The sequence below is a fragment of the Phymastichus coffea genome, unplaced genomic scaffold (genome assembly GCF_024137745.1).
Source record: "Phymastichus coffea isolate CEN01 unplaced genomic scaffold, Cenicafe_Pcof_1.1 PCOF00038, whole genome shotgun sequence".
NCBI lineage: Eukaryota > Metazoa > Arthropoda > Insecta > Hymenoptera > Eulophidae > Phymastichus > Phymastichus coffea.
The window spans coordinates 2,674,374-2,694,682 of NW_026706849.1; the positions used below are offsets into that span (position 1 = coordinate 2,674,374).

Here is a 20,309-nt window from a genome sequence, read left to right on the forward strand (position 1 = left end):
CGGCCGAGGGCTGATGTAGATGTTGTTAAATAAGAAAAGTGAATGTGGTTTTTCTTATTTAACACCTATTTGAGTCCTCAGCCGAGTTCATCCATGGACCTGGGATGTTTAATGTTCCATGTTAAATCAATTTCTTACCTGGCAAAACTGCGAACTCAGCGACTTTACGGATTACCGAGCGACATTTACAATGTAAAGATTATCGCATAGTCTTTTTGCATAATGCTTTCAATTGAATGAGTTGTCACAAGTCAGTAGAAATTATAAGACCGCTGACAATTTTTTAAATGTTTTTTATTGCTTTCCTCGTGTACGAAAATCGGAAAGATTCTTTACTATATTTTTCCTTTCTTTTTTATTCTTTATTATAAATTGGCAATGGCAGTTAAAAATTATACAGAGCACATCATAACGTGTAATCAATTAGGTTACTATGGACAATGATAGATTTTTTTATAAGGTTAAATAATTGAGAAGTAAGTGACAGCTCTATGTTATGATGGGATCGGTCGAACCAGTCTGAAAATGAACTAATACAGTTGTTATGAAAATTATTTACCAACCTAATAATTTCATTTTCCTCATTACTGTGTTTACTGGATATGAAATCAGATTGATACATCAATTACTTTATTAGTAGTATACGCCTTAGCGTTAACGATGTGTCTTACATAGAGTATGATACTTTTATAGGAGATTGAGGATTTTTCCCTTGCCTAGTCTTTTTTTATTGACGTAGAGATTTTATCGGCTTCAAAAATAAGAAGATTCCTTATTCAACCTGACTTTCTTTTTATATCATAACGTCCATTTTGTATACGATAAACTTAATATATAAAAAAATAAATCAAACTCAAGTAATGTCATTTATGATCACAAATAAAATTGAAGGTTTAATGAAACAAATTCTATGTAATACAACTATTATTCTTACAATATCACAATATTCGTGTTGGCAATGTGATGTGAAGTTAGTTGGATTTATGAAACTAAACTAGTGAAAAACGCTGTGACGTATTATACGAAGCTCGGTGTGAACGAAGCTAGCGGATGCAGCTTCAAAACCGAAATAAGCCGCGCAACGAGCAAAGTATGTTGGCGGAGCGCAGCGTGACGTAAGAATAGCAGCGAGACAAAGCGAACAAACCTACTGGTTGGGGCGACCGCAGCATCACCACGCGGACCGAGCTGGCGCTCACTCGCAACACGCACACACGCGCACACATGTAGTTGGGATCGTAGGGAGCTCCGCGGGCCGGTGAGTGCAGAGAGCCGCGGCATTCGCGCTTCAAACATGGCAGCGGCAACCAGCGTTGTCGTGCTCGACCGGGGCAACAATACCACCTGCACCATCAATCTACACGGTGCGTCTGTTATCCACTCCGCCGAGTGTCGGTCGCTTTTGCCCGCGAACTCATTTGCTAATTTGGCTGTGCTGTAGCCTTGCGCCTCCTTCTTGTGCCAGTGTTTTTGGGTTATAAAAGCTTCATTTCATGTCTTTTTCGCCCTTCGCAGTCGTGCAATCGTCGCTCGCGATAGTGTTGACAATAAACATGCAACTTTTTCGGCCGGCCAAACGCTAGCGTACTCACGCGATTATCATTTGGCAATAGTGTTTCGATTGTGTGCCGTTATTGTGTTTTTGCTGTTGCGAGACTGTTGTGGTTGTGCTCTTTTTTTGAATCGCGCACGAAAATAAGAAAATTTGAACCGCGCTTTTCGCGGGAAAGCTTTGCTCGTTTGAAAACCGTCGGATGACCAAGTGATTTTCGCCACCTTCGTCATTTTTCTATTTCGACCGTGCCGGTCGGTTTGAAGTCACGCGTCGATCGAAATCTTCATCTCGACGCTCGGCTCTTGTCGACCGTCAGTGAACGTGAGAAAATTACAGTCGGAGCCAGTGATTCCATTTCGGCAAAAGTCAGTCGTGTGAAATTCCATAAAAAAGTCGCTGGTACATCATGACGTGCGACCAAAGCAAGGGCAGCCGATCGCAAAGTACATTATAAAAACTGTCCGTTGGCTCGCCAAAATAAGCGAAAATGAAAACGGTTATGAATCGGAACGACTGTAACGAGCTCATTGTAACGTCGAGCGTAATGAACGATTCTCTGGTAAGATCGAAAATTCGGGAGAAAGCCTTCGCGTCGACGACTTGGCGTCAGTCTATCGCGCGGAATACGCGACACGGCGAGATTTTTCCACTCGCGACGTGTGTAATTTATTCGAACGCGTATCGATGGACGGATGCACCGCGAGCGTCATTGAGCAGCTTGCGCGTATGCATAACGAAGGCGGCGGCCGTATCGTAAAACGAGTTTTCTCGCGACTCTTGCAATACCAATCGTAATAATTGCTTTCTAGATTTCTATGCCATTGGACTTGTCGCACCTTGAATTTCAAGTCGTGATCGTAGTGGATATTTATGCGATACGATTTTTTTCTCTCGCTTTTTCTTTGTTTTTTCTTCTTTTACCATCGCGCCATTCGTCTCTGAAAATCATATTGTTCGGGATCGTTAAGGAGAAAGTTGAAAGTAACAACACGTTGACCTCTTTGTTGCAGGTGCCACGGTAGTTTCTTGGAGGGTTAACAATCAAGAGCAGCTGTTTGTTAGGTAAGTTTTGCACATTTGTTCGTCAAAGATACGTTTTTTATCTTTCGCGCTGCTCCAAACTTCGGCAACCTGCGCTGTGTTAAAGGAAGCAACAACTCGATCGTCCAATATTTTTCAACATTTTGACCTGGTCGTGTAACGAACCCTCTCCGAGAAGGTTATAGACGTAGCGAAAAGAAAGTTTCGGAAAACGATCGCATATACACGTCGTATTACGTAATAAATTGTCTCGCCGATAAGCGAAATCCAAGAGCATACCGTGTCAACAAATACAATCCTCATCTGCCTCTAGCCTTCTTGAAGAAGAATTCTCACAATATCAATCCGGAACGTTGAAACAAAGCTTACTATTATATGCTCCAGTTGAGTTATCGAGTTCTTACTCCTTTTCCTTAATAATTCGGCCGTTAATTTCTGGGCATTGCGTATCACGTTAGCGAATAGTGTTTCGAGGTAAAAAAATTTTTTTTTTCTAATCATTCAACGTATTAACTCCGTTTACGTCATCTACTCGAAGTGAAATTAAGATCGAACGCTAATCGAATTGGATTCCATTAATCCGTTCATCGATCAGAGGTCGCATAAGTACAAGACTCGGCCATCTTTGTAAAAGTTTTACTCTAACAAACGCGTTCGAATGATGGGCAACTTACGGTAATCCAACCGTCGATTAGCCAGCTGGCTCATTTGAAAGTCGAAACTCACGAGAGTGAGAGAGAGAGAGAGAGAAGTGGCGCTTACCATTTAACAATAAATTAAATGGCGCAGGTCCAGAGAGCGGACACCTCGTGAACTGCATGTTTGCGCGCAATATCAGGTCGAGACTTCGAGAGAGCTAACGAAGACGGGGAAAGAGAGAGAGAGAGAAAAGCAAAAGGCAGATCTCCAAACCGACTTGTGCGGAGTCAAAGTCTGAGCGCGAGAGTGTAAGATAAAAAGTATGCGCGCGGCTGCGTTACGTATATCGCCCCGTCAAAAGTCACATTTATTAGGTCTTATCGACACGGCATGCGAAACACGTGTTCCCCGTCGGCTCGATCGGCGTAACACGCCCGGACGCTCTCGCTCGATTTTCTAAGTGCCCCCCTCCCTCGCTTGAGAAGCCTTGCGTCACAAGGATATGCTGGATTTGACGCGCGCGAGAGGGACTTTTTTTTTCCTTCGCGCTCAGCGTCAAATGCTTGTCGAGAGAAGGTGACAAACGTTTGAATGACCATTAATTTGTTTGTCCGTCCGTTATCGAGCTTGGCAAAGAGATAATATTCAGAATCGCATTGGAATCCTTCGGTGCTCTTTTTTTCCCCTCTGCTGCTGTTAACACTGCGATGCATAATTAAGTTTTTTGTTTTCTTTTTTCTTCTTTTCTTTCGTTCATTTCGTGCGCATCAGTTGTGAAATTGAGATAGAGCGACGAATGGCTAAGAAAAAAAGAGGATAGCAAGACGACGGCGATGGAAAAAAAAAGTGCGCCGGTGACGACAAACTGCACCGTCAAACTAATTAATGTATTGCTCGCATTCGAGAAAAAAGTAACTTGCGAGACAGATACTGGCTTTAGTTACTTTTGGCTGACTGCAATTGATATACACTGTAAACTTATAGCTGATGCGTGGAATTAAAATGAAACAATTGATCGATAACACTTGACATTATTGCTGTAGTTACAGGTACACATGTTTTTTTTTTAATTATGCGATATATTCATATTACAGTTAGATTGTAGTTTGCGTAAAATATAACGCTTTAAAATCAGATCATCCAGTATTATACGTGGTAATTACACACTAAGTAGAAAGCCACGAAAACGAATAAAATGAATAAAAACTGGAATGCACAGTTTTCTAACTTCTGATAAACGTGAATACATTGCATAAAAGATTTTGCAGATCATGGCTTTGCGAAATATTTCAATTTCATGCGAAATAAATATACCGTACAAAGATAGGACTTTGATGCGAATCGCGTATGAAACAAGCCGGAATGCGTATCGTATTCGAAAATCTTGGTGGTGCCCGATGATCAGCCTCGACGCTCTCCGCACGGGCGATGTGCGCGGCGAATCGGTGCAACTGAGCGTAGTGCGGCGCTGCGCGCCTCCTCCCCGTGCTGTCCGCAGCGAAACAAAAGGGAAACAAGAACGAAGGAAAAGTCGGACAAGTCGCTTACGTCATGTCTGTCCTTTCTACGTGACTGGCTGTTGCCGCGCGAAGTGCAAGCTCATTATCAGCGGCGCGCGCCAACAAAAAGGGAGGCGCGCGGAGAGAACGGAACGACGGCTCGACGCCGATCGCAATTAACTACTTGCCGCGGGATTACGCGCGCTCTCGATTCTGTTCTCCCCGTGCCCCCCCCCCCCCCCCCCCCCCCCACCGCTCTCCTTACGCCGGGTCATTTCTATTGGACCTCGCGCAGCCGCGCCGCTCTAGCGGCATTCAAATCGAATGCTTTGAAGCAGGTAAACCCGTGCAGGTATGCGACGAGGGATGCGCGATGCGAGTTACGCGAGCCGCTTGGTCGAGCGTGCCAACTATTTTTTCACGTACCGTCGATTACCACGTTCTCGCCCGGCGGACGAGCTACTCGTGTGCCTAAGAACGAGGCTTGTTTCGTTGTTTTGTTTCGGTCGAATTGTTGCGACCGTGATATCGGCGTGTCTGCTTTGGCATTTCTAGCGTGGCTCGATCGAACGCAACGCCCTCTAATCAAGGCCTATGACTCGGCAAACGAGTTATCGCGCGAGCGACGCGCGATCGGTAAACGCAAATCGCATAAATTGCCGTTAAAAAAGAAACAACGAAGCGCCGTGACGAGGAGTCACGGGCCGCGTACGAGCCGGCGCAAGAGCCACGAGTCTACTTCTGGTCCTTGATTTACGCGTATTCAAATTCGGCATCCGTGTGCCATACATCTCTCGCGTTAAAAAGAGGAGAGGAGAAGGGCGCGCACCGCGGGATAGAAAGAGAAGAAAAAAAAACATACACAAGAGAGAGAAGCGCGAACGAGAGAGACAGTACGGCGTGCACTCGTGCAACGTACAGCGGAGAGAAAGAGAGAGAGAGAGAGAGAGAGTTTTTCCCTTTGCGCGCGCACTCGTTAGCGGATCTCGGCTCGGTGGCTGCGACACAGCTTGGCGCCATGCATACACGCGGAACTGCGCTAAGAGGCGAAAAGCTCGCGAGAGAAAAAAAAAATGCAGGCATAACGGGGTACGCGTGCGGTGGAGGGACGACGAGACGCCCTCGGGGCCGCTTAGCTCTGTTTCGCGACAAGTGCTCGCTCGGCGCGACGCGAGAACGGTGTGCTCCGATCGTATGAGATCGTCAATGAGGCACTTTCCCACATCAATGATTCAGTCGGCCGCCGCTGGCGACGGTCTCTCCCACCTCGCGCGTAGAGAGAAAAAAAATAGCTCGCGCATCGAATCGGAGGGCCAGGTTAGTAAAAGGGAGTCCCGCGCGCGCATTAGAATACATTAATATTCCCCGGCGCTTGATTTCGATTTGGCGCGGAGCGGACGCCCCCCTGCAAAATCGCTCGCGCATCCTCGCGTGCAGGCGCGCAGCCCTTCCAAGGAGAGCCCTTTCCTCGAGCTAACCGTAAAGCGCACAACAGTTAGACGGCCTTCCTGCCTCTTTGTGTCTCCGCAACGGCGCGTCGTTCAACTTTCTAATGCGTCGCGTGCTTGGATGCAGATGTTCCGCCGACTCGTTTACTCGCTTCACCTATCGCCGCCGAGCGCGCGGCCTCTGTGCCTCGCTGATTAATAGCTGACCACCGCTCGTCCTCGCGCTCGTCCTCGCGCTCGTCCTCCTCCTGCCTGCGGTGTCTCGCGAGCGAGCGCGTGCGAATTACACCGGTCGTTGGGTTCATTTATCCCGATGTTCCGGGCAAACGGCAGCCAAGAGATTACGATCGATTCGCAAATAAGTCGATGCTTGGATGTTTAAGCAATAACGACGCCTTTATCGCGCGACGAGTAGTTTATAAGGTGTCGACTGACGGCTCGACAGAGCACATTAATAATACCCACTCTGGTTTCTTAGCGATGGCAAGTGTACGTGTATATAAAACCAGGAAGCCCATGGGCCTTACTTTGAAAATGCATTAATCTTACTATCCAAGGACGCGTACACCACATTGGCTTCTCATGCCCTTCTACTCTCTCTCTCTCTCTCTCTCTCTCTCTCTCTCTCTCTCTCTCTCTCTCTCTCTCTCTCTCTCTCTCTCTCTCTCTCTCTCTCTCTCTCTCTCTCTCTCGCTTACTTTCTCTCTCGCCTCCTTTTTTCTTCTCATCTACTCTCTTTAACACACAGGAAATAAGAATTTTTTTCGATCGCCTACAATAGCTTTCGAGTCAGTCATTGCAGCACGTAAAAAACGTTTCGTTTTGTAGCGGTAGTATTCGATTTGCTTCTGAATCGAAGGACAAGTCGGAAAGACTCGTAAAGTTTCCCACTACGAAACTTTGACGGTATTGGCAATGATTATTTGTCGAAAATAAATATAGCAAAGTCGTGATTATTGACATCGAAATAATGCTTGGCTACGGCGACTCAATTGTTCGCCATTCCGGCATTAGTTTGTCAGCAAACTGCCATAAAACAATAAACCAGCGTCGTAAAGTAAACGACCTCGGGCAAGCTAAAGTTAGCCGAAGGGAAATTGTAGCACATAGTGTACACATTCGCGGACGAGATACGGACACTTGCGTGGAAGTGGATGATGTCAGAACAAGAGAAAGAAGTAACCCTCGCAGTAGCGGCAATCTTGGCGAAAGTTCACACGCAATTCCTAGAGTGAGAGCGAATTCCATCTCTCATGGGCAGCGGCGCAAAAAGCGAAAACAAAAAAAAAAAAAAGAAAAAGAAAAAGAGAAAACAAAAAATCACTGACAGTGCGCGCCCACACGGAGAGGAAAATGACGTAACGCACGCAAAGGCGCGCGCTCGAGAAAGCGACGCTTTTCGGAGAGAGCAGGGTTAAGGGCCGATGATTAAGGATCCCCCTGTCCCCTTCTTCGACTTCCTCTTTTCTCGTCCACTGCGTGTGCGTGTGCGTGCGTGCGTGCTTTGTAACGCGAGCAGGACATTGTACGCAAGCGCAGCGTCCTTTCGTTCTCTTTCCTTTTCTTTTTCTTTCTTTCTTTTTTTTTTTTTCTTTTCTCCTTTCCTGCGCTCGCCGTGTACGTGTCGGCAATTTTCGGGGAACAACTCTTTTTCGGTTTGCCCTCGAGAGAAAGAGGCGCTCATTAACTGTCACGGCAAGACTTCCTCGACGGGGCTTGCACTCGCTTTCGGGCAAGGCTAAAGAGGCCCTCTCCGCTCTGAAAACTCGGCCCGATGCCCCGGCAGGATGCGGCCGCGCAAAGTCAATCGGCGGGTCGGCGCGTCGCGCGTGGACGACCGCTTTCGGGCGCGTGTCCCGTTTCAAATGTAAACGAACGGGGGCCGCTGCGGGCAGGGCCTTTTTCGAAAAATCCGAGAAACGCGAGAACACGACGACGGCCCGTGCGGGACAAACATGCTCTCCGGGCGGACTTCCGCGCACATGTGCGCGCGCTAAGCGCTCGGCCGCTTCTGTTTCCGATATAAGCGCGACAGACTGCTGCGTCGTTCCGCGCGAGAATGTATTTTTTTTTTTTTGTTTCGCCTCTTCTTCTCCGGTCTCTCCCCTCCGTCACGTCATCCCATGCAAAGGAGGGTTAGCGCGCACGCACAGCCAGCTTCCCGCCTGGCTTTTCGGCAGACTGCCTAATCCCATCCCAGCATTTTCGTGCTGCTCCTGGAATCAGTCCACCGGGCGCTACTTGGAAGCCATCAATTATTTAATTATCGATGATCTCGGGGCGTGGGAGGGGGACTTTACGGAGACGAACGGCCTTGCCCGCCGCCTCGGGATCGCCAGCTGTCTGACGTTCAGGAATACGTTACAGCTCGATAAAACGCTGCTCTCTTGGCCCGATCAACGGGACAAATTTCAGCGAAGGCTTCGTTTCACCGGTACGCTTATCTCACAAGCAAGACTACGTTCAACGGGAATGCGTAATGCAATCACCCGTCTAGCTGCGTGCCTCGCGTGCCGTCCAATTACTTTAGCCGACTTCAAAGCCGTATTTTACTCCGCTGGATCGGTTCGAACCTAATCTCGCATTTGACGCGCGGCGTAATAAAGATGCCGGCGAATTGGCGTCAGTCCAACGCGCGCATTAGCCCGATCCCGAGCAGCGCGTCCGCGTTATGGAACGGAAATCGCGCGTTTCCCGATCGATCGTCCATAGGAACGGCCGTCCGGCGCAGGAATCCGCGCTCGCCGTTGATGATTATCGTCGAAGCTAGGCAGCGAGGAGTGCGCGCTCGAAGTAGCGGCGGCGCGAGCGACGCGAAAGGACGCGGGGCAAGAGGAAAAGGAGCAGCCGAGGCGAGCGCGAATTAGAAAAGGCCGCGTAAAAAGCCGCGGCGGCGTCGTCGGCGGGAGGAAGGAAGGGCGAGGCGCGCGCGCGCGCGCGAGAGAGAGAGAGAGAGAGAGAGAGAGAGAGAGAGAGCAAAGACAGAGGAGCCAGCACTAATGATGCAGCGGCCAGGCTGGCGGCGAGGTCGTCGTCGTCGTCGTCTCGCTGCTTTTTTGCCTCGCCTCCGGCTGGCTCGTCCTACGCGGGCGGGCAACGTGCGCGGCTGGATTTTTCAGCCCGGACCCGGGAAAACTCTCGTCCGGCTTGCGCGCGGCTCCCTCGCGGTTCCATTCGCGCCCGCCCGACTTGTCAATCCTTGATCGTCGATGTATGTTACCGCGCCAGCGCTGACCGTTCGTTTTCTCTTTTTTCTTTTTCCCGTCGTCGGTGGTTTCAGCGGTTTCCGCTCTATTGTCCTTCCAAGTCGGAATCGATCGTGACTGCTGCCGGAGTTCAAGTATCCGCGTAACTTTCCATTTTTTCCCTCCTTTAGCATTCGAGCTGAGCGAATCGGCCAGACGCTGTAGGAATGTCGCCGTTGGTCAGCGTAACGATCATTCCGCTGATTATAAAAAGGCGCCGAGAGGCGGCTGCTCGTGTCCAAATGCCACGCTCGCAAAATTAATTTTTACACTCGTCATCGGGGAACGATAAGTCACGACTCCGAGCAGACTCGTTATTTTTCTTTCTTTCTCTCGTATCCGCGGGTGCGTACGCGTTGAAGCACGCGAAAATCGACAGGATCGGCCAAGACCAAACGGCGATCCTCCGGGCCCGTCGTGAATCAGCGCCCAAAGAAAAAAAAAATTCGGCCGACCGGAGAATCCAGAGCTAAATACACGGAGACGGGCGCGCCAGAGGGCAGCTCGGCGGGAAAGGCAGAGGGACGCGAGCGCGTCAAGCGCAGAGAAGCGCTCATGAATTAAAGATCGGCGCGCGCGACAAAGAGCACAGAGCGCGCGTACGGCAGTCGATCTCTCGACGCGATCGGGAAAAAAGAGTTGGCTGCTTCTCTTTCTCCGGCGAGCGGAGCACGGCCATTAATCGAGAAACGAGACGAAAGAATGAAGAAGAGCAGTATGAAAAAGGGACGCCGCGCTCTTTCTCTTTCCCTTGGAAAAAAAAAAGAGAAGAAGAAGAAAAAACGAACGCAGAAAAAGAAGGAAGAGCGAACGAACGCGGCTAATGGCGAGTCTTGCCCTCCCACCCCTTTCTCTTTCTCTCTCTCGTTCTCTCTCTCGTTCTCTCTCTCGCGGATATGCCTTAGTTAACTTTTTCGAAGTGATTGCCACTTGAGTTGATGCTGCATTTGCTACGTTCTCTGCCAAATGACTTTATCCGATGCCGTAGCCTTGCGAGCTTCGCGCACTAGTTACGCTGGTCCGATCGTTTTGCGCGTGAATTTGAGCGGACGTGGCGTGCTTGTTTGTTTTTTTTTTGTTTTTTTGCACCGTAGATCTGGTTGATCCGAGCGACATGACAAAACAATGCTGGGTCGCGAGGTCGATTTTCAATGTAACAGTGACACGACGCGACTAATCAATAAGCTATCATCCGCCGCACTAGCCGCGGCGCAGTTTTTGCATCGTCGAATCGCATCGCGGCCGTGTAATTTTATTCTTGTCATAATCGGCTATTCGATCGAGAGCATCCGTCTCTTGGCCAGGCAGTCGAGGGGGGGAAAAAAAAAGAAGAAAAAAGAAAAAAAGATCCGCGCGACACACGCGCGGTCACTACTGCAGGTGGCATTTACAAAGCGAAATCGGCGACGCAATGGGGATGAAACGCGCAACCGATCCTCTCGGTCGTTCGGAAAAATAATGCGAGAGAGAGAGAGAGAGAGCGAGAGAGAGGTAGCGGTGGTAGGAGGCGAGGCCGAATGGGAATGCTGTAGAATGCCGGCAAAAACCGCAGAGGCTCCGCAGGATCATTAGTCTACGTTGGCTCTGCGCTCCGCTCCGCTTGTACGCTATACCGGGTGGAACGCTGCGAAAAACTGATCCTTTTTCGTTAATAAGCAACCTCTCTAAGACTGATGGATCGACCTCGACTCGCCTTCTATTTTCCTTCTTGGGACGCGAGCCTCCGATGATTATTTTTCGGATTCAGCAGGGAATTTTCGACGGACCCTCTTCGAAGGCGTCTCGCGCGCTCGACTGTATCGCGGCTACGTAGCACTAGTGGGAGAGAGAAGAATGGGTAATAATCACGGCAAAGTGCTCTTGATAAAGGCAGTTTGCATCGTACACGCTTACTTTGAGCGCGGCCGAGAGGTCTCGGCTGGAATGTCGCTGCTCGGGAGCTTTACGCATTTGCCCCTTTCCGAGTCGCATTCGTCTTCGGGCCCGCAAGACTGATTGTGGTCTGACGTCAGCGCCACGCTATTCGCAGCTAATTCTGCCAAGATTTCGCTGCCGAGCCGTTCTCATCGCTCGTTCTCCGCCCCTCGCGGAGTCCAGGCCTTCGCGGGTCCACGAATTTTCGTCGATAGTTAGCGCATCGCGCGGCTAATTGCATTACGCTCTCTCGCGGCGATTATCCTTTTTGCGCGCTTCCCACGAGGAAAATCATCGCGTGTTTCATCGCGTCCCTCGAAAAGTACACAGTCTACATGGAAATAGGCATGTAATGCTAAAGTATGATTTAGCGGCTGTGCCCGCAAAAAAGACGAAGCCGTGGGATATGATGAGCAGCAGTAAGCTATTAAATTTACGGCCGTTTTTTTCCTCTTTCTCTCTCTCTCTCCATGCAGCAGCATCAAAATTAACAAACGCGCCGAGATAGTTAGCTATGCTTGAAAACAATTCAAGGTTCTCGTCCAACTGAATAGTCATGAAAGCGCGAGCACGAGAGGAAAAAAAAAGGCCACGCAGAATTTGTCGTCTGCGCAAGTGACAACCACGCATAGGCGGAGATAATTATCAGGGACGTTCGGTTCAAATCTAACGAATTTCCAGCGAAGATAGATAGCCCTCCTTCTCGTCGTCTCGTCAGCAAGTTTTAACGCAGTAGCAAAAAGTCGTCGCCGCGTCTCTCTCTCTCTCTCTCTCTCTCTCTCTCTCTCTCTCTCTCTCTCTCTCGCTGGGTAACAGGTGAACGAGCGAAAGAAAGCAAGAAAGTCCGGCGAAACGACTATCGCGATTATCGAGGGGAGAGGCTTGGCCATCGCGCGCCGGCGGAAAAAAAAAAGTAAAGAAGCGCGCGCGCCGTTTATTGTCGCGTTAGTCGCGCTTGGACGAGTCCCAGGAACGACGATGACGGCCGTGCTTCCGATTCTGTGGCGATCGTGCGCTGCAAGTTGGCGCGCTGCACTCGCCGTCGCTCGCCGTGCTTTCGAGCGCGATCTCTATCGCGTCGTGTTTTTTCTTCGTATTTCTTTCTTTTCCGAGCGCGCGACCAGCGAGTGCTCTTCCGTGACGCCTCGCGCCCGAGCACTCGTCGCGGAATCGTCACCGCGCAGTCTTTCGGATCAGCATTAACTGCACAGCTGCGAGAACGAACGCGGTCGGCCGGAAATTTTAAAACTAGTAGCCAGACAATTCAATATTTGCCGTTAGTTATATTCTCATTGGAAGGCGATGACGCGGGCCTTCCGAAATGAAACCACGCGCGCTCATCGAATTTTCACGAAGACGGACTGACCTCTGTGAATTGGGAACAGGCGCTCGTTCTCTCGTCCGATGCGTTGACTGGTTGCTACGCGACGCGCAAACCCGGCAAAAGTAGACTTGTTTAAAGGCGATGCGCCGATGAATCGTACACGCAAAACGATGTTGCTTAGCTGCGGGCCGAGTCGAACAACGCGCCCCGGCCATTCAAGCTGCAGCTTAGGTGACGAAGGCGACGCAGAGCGAACCAAGAAGGCGAAGCTCGGCCGTGGCACGCTAATTTGACGAGGGACGAAGGAGGCTTTAATCCGATCGGCGGCGCGCGGGGGCGCAGCTGACAGCGGTGCCCGCTGAAAAATTAAAAGGCATTTAGCTATCAGCTTGTCGGACGAGGCCGCAAATCCGCGCAAGACGGGCGCTGGCTTTTTTGCCCGCGCGGTCGCCCGAGCGGAGGCGCAAAACCCCGACGGCCGGCCGGGGCGGCGGGTTCGCTCGGGCGGGGCGCGCGGACAAGAAGCGGACCTATTTATATATATCGGCCGGGGCTTTCGGCCACGTCCGCCGCGCGCGACCGGCAGGGATGATTGCGCGCGGGCTGCTCGGCAAAAAGCCGCGGCGGACCGGGCGTCGCGTGCTCGGCGCGGCCAGCTCGCTCGCCGGCTGGGCTGCTTCTTGCCCGAGTTATATCGCGCGCGCGCGCGCGCCTCGCGCATAATGCCGGCCGCGCTTCGCGTTTTAATCGATCTGCACCCTCCGGGAGCTGCCGGCTGCCGTGACGCGTGGGCGCCGATTTTCCCGTCAAGGCCGACGTGGACCCGAGGCGGCAGTCGCGTTGCGCCTTTCCCAGGCCAGTCATATCTCACGCCAGCCGAGAACTTCCGGGTAACGTTGAACGCCCTCGCGGGTAGAGTGCATTAACATTCCCTTTGACAAAAAGCGCGATGCCATTTGAGCGCAGCCCGATAACGTCTCGCGCGAGCGCGGCGGTACTCGCAACGCCGCTGCCGCCGCCGCCGCCGCCGCGCGCGCAAGAACGAATATAATTTCGAGACGGGCTTTAATTATCTCGAGAGCGAGGAGAGAAAATGCAGCCGTGACGAAGTCATCGAATCGCTCGGTCGACCGTACTTCCCTCCCGCATTGTGATTCTTATCCCAAGGACTCGTCCGCGCGGTAGTTCTTTGTGCCTTGCAGACCACTCGGACGCGTCGATAATCGCGCTCCTACGGCTTCGTCCGGAGCGTCTGGCTTATCGATTTTTCATTTGGCGCAATTGGTCTCGTGCTACTTTCGGCGCGGCTCCGCTCGGAGCCGGACGATGAAAATACTTTTAGATCGATCGTCAATCAAGTGGCGACGGAGGGCGCAATTCTGGCTGCTCCTCGAGCCGCGAGGATCCGTGCCGAGGAATGTTTTCATCGCGCCGGCAGCGCTATCCTCGCGGCCGAAAGCTCCGTCCGAGCGCAAAAAATTGCCGGCGAGCCCCGCGCCGCGCGGAAACAAAAGCATCTCCGATCCGAAATCTCGCGCCGATCGCGCATTTGCCTCACGTACAAATACAAAAAGCGGCCTAATCGTGCATCGAGCGCACGCGCGCGCGCGAATTTTCGAACACACAATCGCGGCGAGACGGGCGGGGGGCGGAGGGAGCGGCAGGCGGAGGCTCGGGGTCGGGGAGAAGGGACAGAGCGCTTGGCTCCGCAACGTCGGAAACTGCGAGGCGCGCGCTCGCAAAAAGCGCACCAGACAGCGCCGGTCCGTTTTTGCTCGAAGCGTCAGCCGAGCGATCGCTCAGAGAGAGAGAGAGAGAGAGAGAGAGAGAGAGAGAGAGAGAAGCCCGCTCGCGCTGCTCCTCCTCCCCGAGCTCATGCCGCTGCTTTTTGTCTCTCCGCAAGCGCGCGCGGCGCAAGGCTTATTCTCTGCCGCGCTGCAGCCTCTTTTTTGTCTCTCGCGCGCGCAGTGTTGCTCGCCTTCTTTCGCGCGCCGAAGAGAGTTCAACAATTTCCTCTTGCCTCCCGCCCTGCACATACAAGCTCGCTGCTCCCCGTGTATCGCTTTTCGTTCTCGTTGTTGCTGCCGCTCGTACTTGCCGCCTGGCTTTGACTGCCCCCCCCCCCCCCCCGCAAGCTAATTACTTTCGAGGACGCGTTGCGCCTGTCGTCGCCCATACGAAACTTCGCGCGCTATACAGCAGGCGGACGCTTTTGCGGAAAGACGAACGCGCGACGGCCGGCGGATAACCCATTTCGCAAAATTAGACGCAGTCGCCTCGACTCGACTCCTCAAGGACGATATCAAGTCTTATTTATGCTTCGGTAAATTGACAGCAGCGACCGTCCAGTGTAACTCCAGCTCCGACTCTCCGAGCACTCCTCTGAAAGCGCAAACAGGCCAGTCATTACTGCCAAATAATCATTTTCTCCTTCGAGTGCTGTTTTTCGACAAAGCCGATGTATCTCGAAACGGATTGGCGAACGGAAAGGAAAAAAATTGCAAAAAAAAGAAAAAAAAGGAAAAAACGACAAAGCGCGAGAGGCAAAGACGCGAGGCTCGTAAAATTCAAATTGGCCGCCGCGAGCGCAAGTATGGGGATCAAGCTCGGGGCTGGTAATTAGTTAAAGGGCATCAACCCCCGCAGGTTTTTGCGTTGGCGGCGCTATATAGCGTAGGCGCGTTAGATAAGAAAAGCGTCGCGTCGTCGAGGCTATATGCGCCAAAAGACGCTTTGGCCCTTGACAGCCCAGCTGACTAATGGTGTTCCTTCTCTGGCTGTGCGCGCGCGCGCGCGTGCTTTTGCGATGCCGGCCCCCGCAGGCGACTCTCTAACCCAAAGCCTTGACTTATATACTATCTCGGAGGGGCGTCGCCACTAACGAAACGAACAAATGAGTTTTCGAGCGTGACCACGATCGCCGATGAGATCGGCCGCCGCTCTAAACACGATGCGAATCTACTAATGGCCCCGCGCGCCGCCAGCCTCGCGCTTGATTGCCTTTTGTGCCTCTGACTCATTGCTCGCGAACCCCTTTGCTCGCGCGAAATCTTGCGTCTCGATTGCCGGACGGCCGTCTTTCCGGTTCGCGTGTGCCAACGCTCGCGATAATGCGCTGCAAAACAATTTCGCCCCTTTACACCGATGCGATGCTCGTGGTTTCGGATACGAACCAGCCGGTATTTCTCACTTTCAGCAACGATCTATCTTCGGGCAAGCGTGCCTTTTTCCTGCTAGTGATTCCTGCCGCATTGAACTGGAATAACGAGAGTCTCGCGTTGCGTCGTATTCGTTGTGTTGCAATGAAAACTGGCAATAATCCGTCGAGTCAATAACGAGTGAAAATATTCGTGTACTCGCGCGACAGACGCGGGCGCGCCGTGCAAGTAAAGTATTCGAAAAAAATGGCAAACAAACGAGAGAGCGGATATATAACAAGCCTCATAATTTCCGGCATGTACTCTGAAACCTTTTATTCGCCTATTAAAAGCCTCCGAGCGGGCGCGAGCAAGCAAGCAAGCAAGCGTTCGGGGCGCCCGAGGGGGTGGAAACAAAGCTCGGCCCGACAAAAAAGGAGAGGAAGACGCGGCGAAAAGGGGGAAAAAAAAATAAATAAATAAAGCGAAGCAAGCGCGCGGGCAGCCGGGACTGTCGGGCCGCGCGCTCTCGCGTTTTCTCGCGAAAATTTTACGTAATCCGGCGGCGGCGGTGGCGGCCGCGAGAGCGTTTATTTGCAGAGAGCAAACGAGCGCGCACGAAAAAAGCACGGAGTAGTCGGGCGCTGCAAGGCAGAACGCGGCCGATCGTTAACGCTCGCTCGGTCGGCCGACGATCGGCCTTCCCTCTTGCCCGTTAAATTTCGCCGAGCGAACGCTCGCCGTTTACGGCGCACTCGGCAAAGGCGCGAACAAGTCTATCGGCATGCGCGCGCGCTCTTCTCTCCCGTTGGACGGACGAGCGACAACGGCTCGTCGACGCGCGCTCGACGCCAGCGGGAGCGGGATTAAGCAATCGAAGCTAATTGCCTCGTTTTTCGTTTGTTGCAGCAAGCAAGCCGTTTTCGATGGGAAGAAAGCAATTAGAGGGGGAATACCATTTGTCTTCCGTAAGTATCCTCAAACTCTCGATCTACTCTCGCTCTGAATTTTGAAATGACGTATCGCTATTCGCCAGCTGCCGTTGCAACAAGCCACGCTCAATTGATGACAGATCTATTTACAGCGCAATTCGGAGCATGGTCGTACGGGCCGGGCCACGGCTTCGCCAGGATAGTGCGCTGGAACGTGGAGAAGTCGCCGGAGCGACTGCCGACCGGCGACGTCGAGGCCATCTTCTCCCTCATGGACAACGAGTTCACGCGCTCGATATGGAATTACCCGTTCAGGCTCACCTACAGGCTAATACTTCGCGAGAAGGAGCTGCACTTCAACATCGGCGTCTACAATCCCAGCAAGGAGCACACGTTCAGCTTCAACCTGCTGCTGCACACCTACTTCAAAGTGCCCGACGTCAGGAGGTGTCAGATCACCGGTCTCCACGGCTGCACTTTCATCGACAAGGTCGGTACACCACCCTCCTCGGCCCGTGGCGCCGATCCGCGACACGAGCGCGCCGACTGACGAGACCCGTCGCCCTGTTGCAGACGCGAGACAACCAGATCTTCCAAGAAGGCCGAGACGTGGTGACGGTCGGCGAGTGGACGGATCGCATCTATCAGAACACTCAGCCGGAGCACATAATAACGAACGTAGTGTCGGGTCGCAAGATGCGAGTGCAAAAGTACAATTTCCCCGACACAGTCGTGTGGAATCCGTGGCTGGACAAGGCGCGCGACATACCGGACTTTGGCGACGATGAGTTTCCGAACATGATATGCGTGGAGAGCGGACACGTGAGCAGCCCTGTGATATTGCTGCCTGGCACGGCTTTCGAGGCCAGTCAAATTCTACAGGTGATTTTCTTACTGAGACCGCGCTCTAGGCGCTACGATTATCGTTACGAGGTACAATTCAGCTCGCATCCTTACTCCAATTAACCGCTAGGCTATTTGCACCACTAACGAATCTTACGCCCGCGCTGGGCGTCGCGCGCGCGCGCCGATCGCCACTCTGCAATAGCGACGCTTCAGGCAGTCGTAGGGGGAGAGCGAGCAAAACGGAGTACCTGAGGACGATCAGTGATGGCTTGCTTCTGACCCGCGTGCCAATTACATTCTAATCGCGCACTTTTGCTTCTCTTTATGGAAAGTCCTTTCGAAGCTTGGTTTTTTCGACTCTCGAAACTTCTCAATGATTATCACTAAGTTTCTTCAAGTCAGCGATTTCACAACATTAACAATCTCAGACGTCAGTTATTTGGTCTAAGGCGGCATCTCTTTCGATCAACTTTCAAAACTACTTGATTTTGCAAAAATAATGTGAAATTCGTAGTCACCGGCCCAGAAACACTTTGGGAACCGTATGTAACTTGCACATTGAATATAAATTAGTAAATATTTCTCAAACAATTGTTTTGTTTTTGTTGAAGTACCCCACTTTGATTTTATACATGTTTAATATTCAAGTAGATACGCTCGACGAAGATGTGTAACGGGTGTTTTTCGAAACCGCACGGCGTACCGACAGTCGGATATTTTCTTCTCGTTGCGTTTACGTCCAATAACAAATCTGAAATTCAGTAACTGGGGATGTCAGACGGAGGTAATTCCTTGTTCAATCTGTCGGACCGAACTTACTTTTGCATATTAACGAAATGGGAAGCGGTACCGCGACGCGAACATGTATCCAATGAAAAATATCGCAAGATACTCCGCTTTGCGCACTCTTTCCTCAAAGGACGCAAGAGCTTAGATAAAAAAAAAACGAAAGGAAAGACAGGAATGAACGCTTCGCAGGTGATGTGAGTGGAGGGTGGCGGAGGATCCTCGCAAGCCAGCGGCAGCCAGGCGAGTCGAGGAGGCGGTGGCGGTGGAAGTATCGGAGTAATAGGCGGCAGCGGCAACGAGACTGCAGTGACGAACAGCAACGCTGCAGCGGCGGCGGCGGCGGCGGCGGCAGCGATGCTGCAGCAGCAGGTCTCCGCCGGTAGCGGCGGTGCTGTCCATCATCATCACCATCAGGCGGCGGCGGCGGCGGCCATGTGGCCAAGCGCAGGCGCCGCCGCTGCTGCTGCTGCGACCGCCGGCTGGCTTTACACACCGAGTCCCGCTCACCCACATCACCACCATCATCATCATCATCACATGCACTGCGTCGCTCAGAGCTGCACCATTTGCTCGCTCAATCTCTAAGCCCGTCTGTCCAATGCTGATTCTCTTTACCTTCACCTGCATTACTCTTTTGCTTTTCCTTCGAAACGTCGGCTTCCAGCTCTCGTTGTTCGCTTTCTTTTTTACAAGAGGTTGATCGGGTAAAGCTGACGGATGTTATGAGTGGTATATGTAACCTTCCGCGTGTTCGCATTGTTGATTTCGTGAATTATTAATTTCATCGTCTCGAGGTTTCGGGAAATTTAAGTCACGGGCAAAACTATCACTTCGATAGACCTTTCTTCCGCGCTGACTTATGCAAACTTATTGTCTTTGTAAAACTCAAAGCTGTCTCTAATCGAGTAATGCTATTGCATATTTCATTCTCGGTTTTTTCTCTTGTTGAACGTGACTTTTCGTCTTCGATTATTATGCATTACAAATTTCGCATTTTCAAAGTCGTATACGTACTAATTTAGCATATAATTATCGTATATCTGTAAGTATCGACAAATGATCGACAAATGATAAAGTATGACAATTTGTAATATATGATGTAGGTCGGGCGAAAATACACGTGTACTTTTTGAACGATTCACACTTGTTTCCTTAATGTTGACAAACTATTTTATGTATAAAACATTCCTGGGAACAACTCGTGTGAACGAGATTGTATTTTAATCACCGAGGTGACAGATTCATTTCTTAAATAAATAAAATATATATACGTACTATTAGTATATTATAAATGCTCGATGTTTCATCAATGAAGTCGAGTAAAACGATTAAAAATTTACTAGATGTCTATTAGTTTGGTAGATTTTTATCATCATTTAGATTTAACTCCTACTGTAAACACGTTCCTCATCAGTGGAAACCAAGTTTTTTCATAAGAATGGTATATTAATATGATGTTGGTGCTATGATTCTACACAAGTTCCACAATTAATGCTACTTTAAACAAACTCAATGTTCCCTTTTACAATAAAATGAGTGAACAGGTTGAGCAAAACTGAATTGAAATACGTCCTGCCAAAATTCTAGTATATTTACAGAAAAAAAATTTTTAATTATGTCTATAAAACGAATATTGTTCCATTATGGCAAATCATCGAACTATATATAAGCAATAATAAAACTTAATATCGATATATACAATAAACGGAAGTGTATTTGTATGAGTGTTTGAAATCGATAATGAAATTTATATATATACTGAAATGAAAATAATAAGTCAAGTGTTTAATATACAGTTATATGCATATTTTCTACAACCTTTCAATTTCCAAAACATCCCAATTGGACACTATTTCCAAATACAATTGCATTGATAAAACAATATTATTAAAAAATATACTACAAATAAACTATTTTCAATGACTGATACTTAAGGAATA

At 50.4% G+C, this 20,309-nt stretch overlaps 1 protein-coding gene across 5 annotated transcripts; it reads left to right on the forward strand.

Annotated features, from left to right (window-relative positions):
• The first annotated feature begins 1,188 nt into the window (after positions 1-1,188).
• On the forward strand, positions 1,189-20,151 carry LOC131663771 (uncharacterized). Of its 5 annotated transcripts, none has more exons than XM_058934384.1 (6): positions 1,189-1,364; positions 2,566-2,617; positions 16,712-16,770; positions 16,839-17,224; positions 17,308-17,616; positions 18,559-20,151. In XM_058934384.1, the coding sequence occupies exons 1-6, from the start codon at positions 1,295-1,297 to the stop codon at positions 18,565-18,567; spliced, it is 885 nt and encodes a 294-aa protein (XP_058790367.1). In that variant the 5' UTR covers positions 1,189-1,294; the 3' UTR covers positions 18,568-20,151. The 5 variants fall into 5 exon arrangements, with proteins under 5 accessions (XP_058790367.1, XP_058790369.1, XP_058790370.1 ...); XM_058934386.1 differs by having other exon boundaries at positions 1,193-1,364; positions 16,875-17,224; XM_058934387.1 differs by having other exon boundaries at positions 1,203-1,364; positions 16,887-17,224.
• The last annotated feature ends 158 nt before the right edge of the window (positions 20,152-20,309 follow it).

What these genes read in the sequence shown, in the direction of transcription:
- LOC131663771 (XM_058934384.1), top strand. Translation starts at nt 1,295, where the DNA reads ATGGCAGCGGCAACCAGCGTTGTCGTGCTCGACCGGGGCAACAATACC. An exon ending in CAAGAGCAGCTGTTTGTTAG is followed by an intron (nt 2,618 to 16,711) that starts GTAAGTTTTGCA and finishes CGTTTGTTGCAG; the next exon opens with CAAGCAAGCCGTTTTCGATG. An exon ending in GCTGCACTTTCATCGACAAG is followed by an intron (nt 17,225 to 17,307) that starts GTCGGTACACCA and finishes GCCCTGTTGCAG; the next exon opens with ACGCGAGACAACCAGATCTT.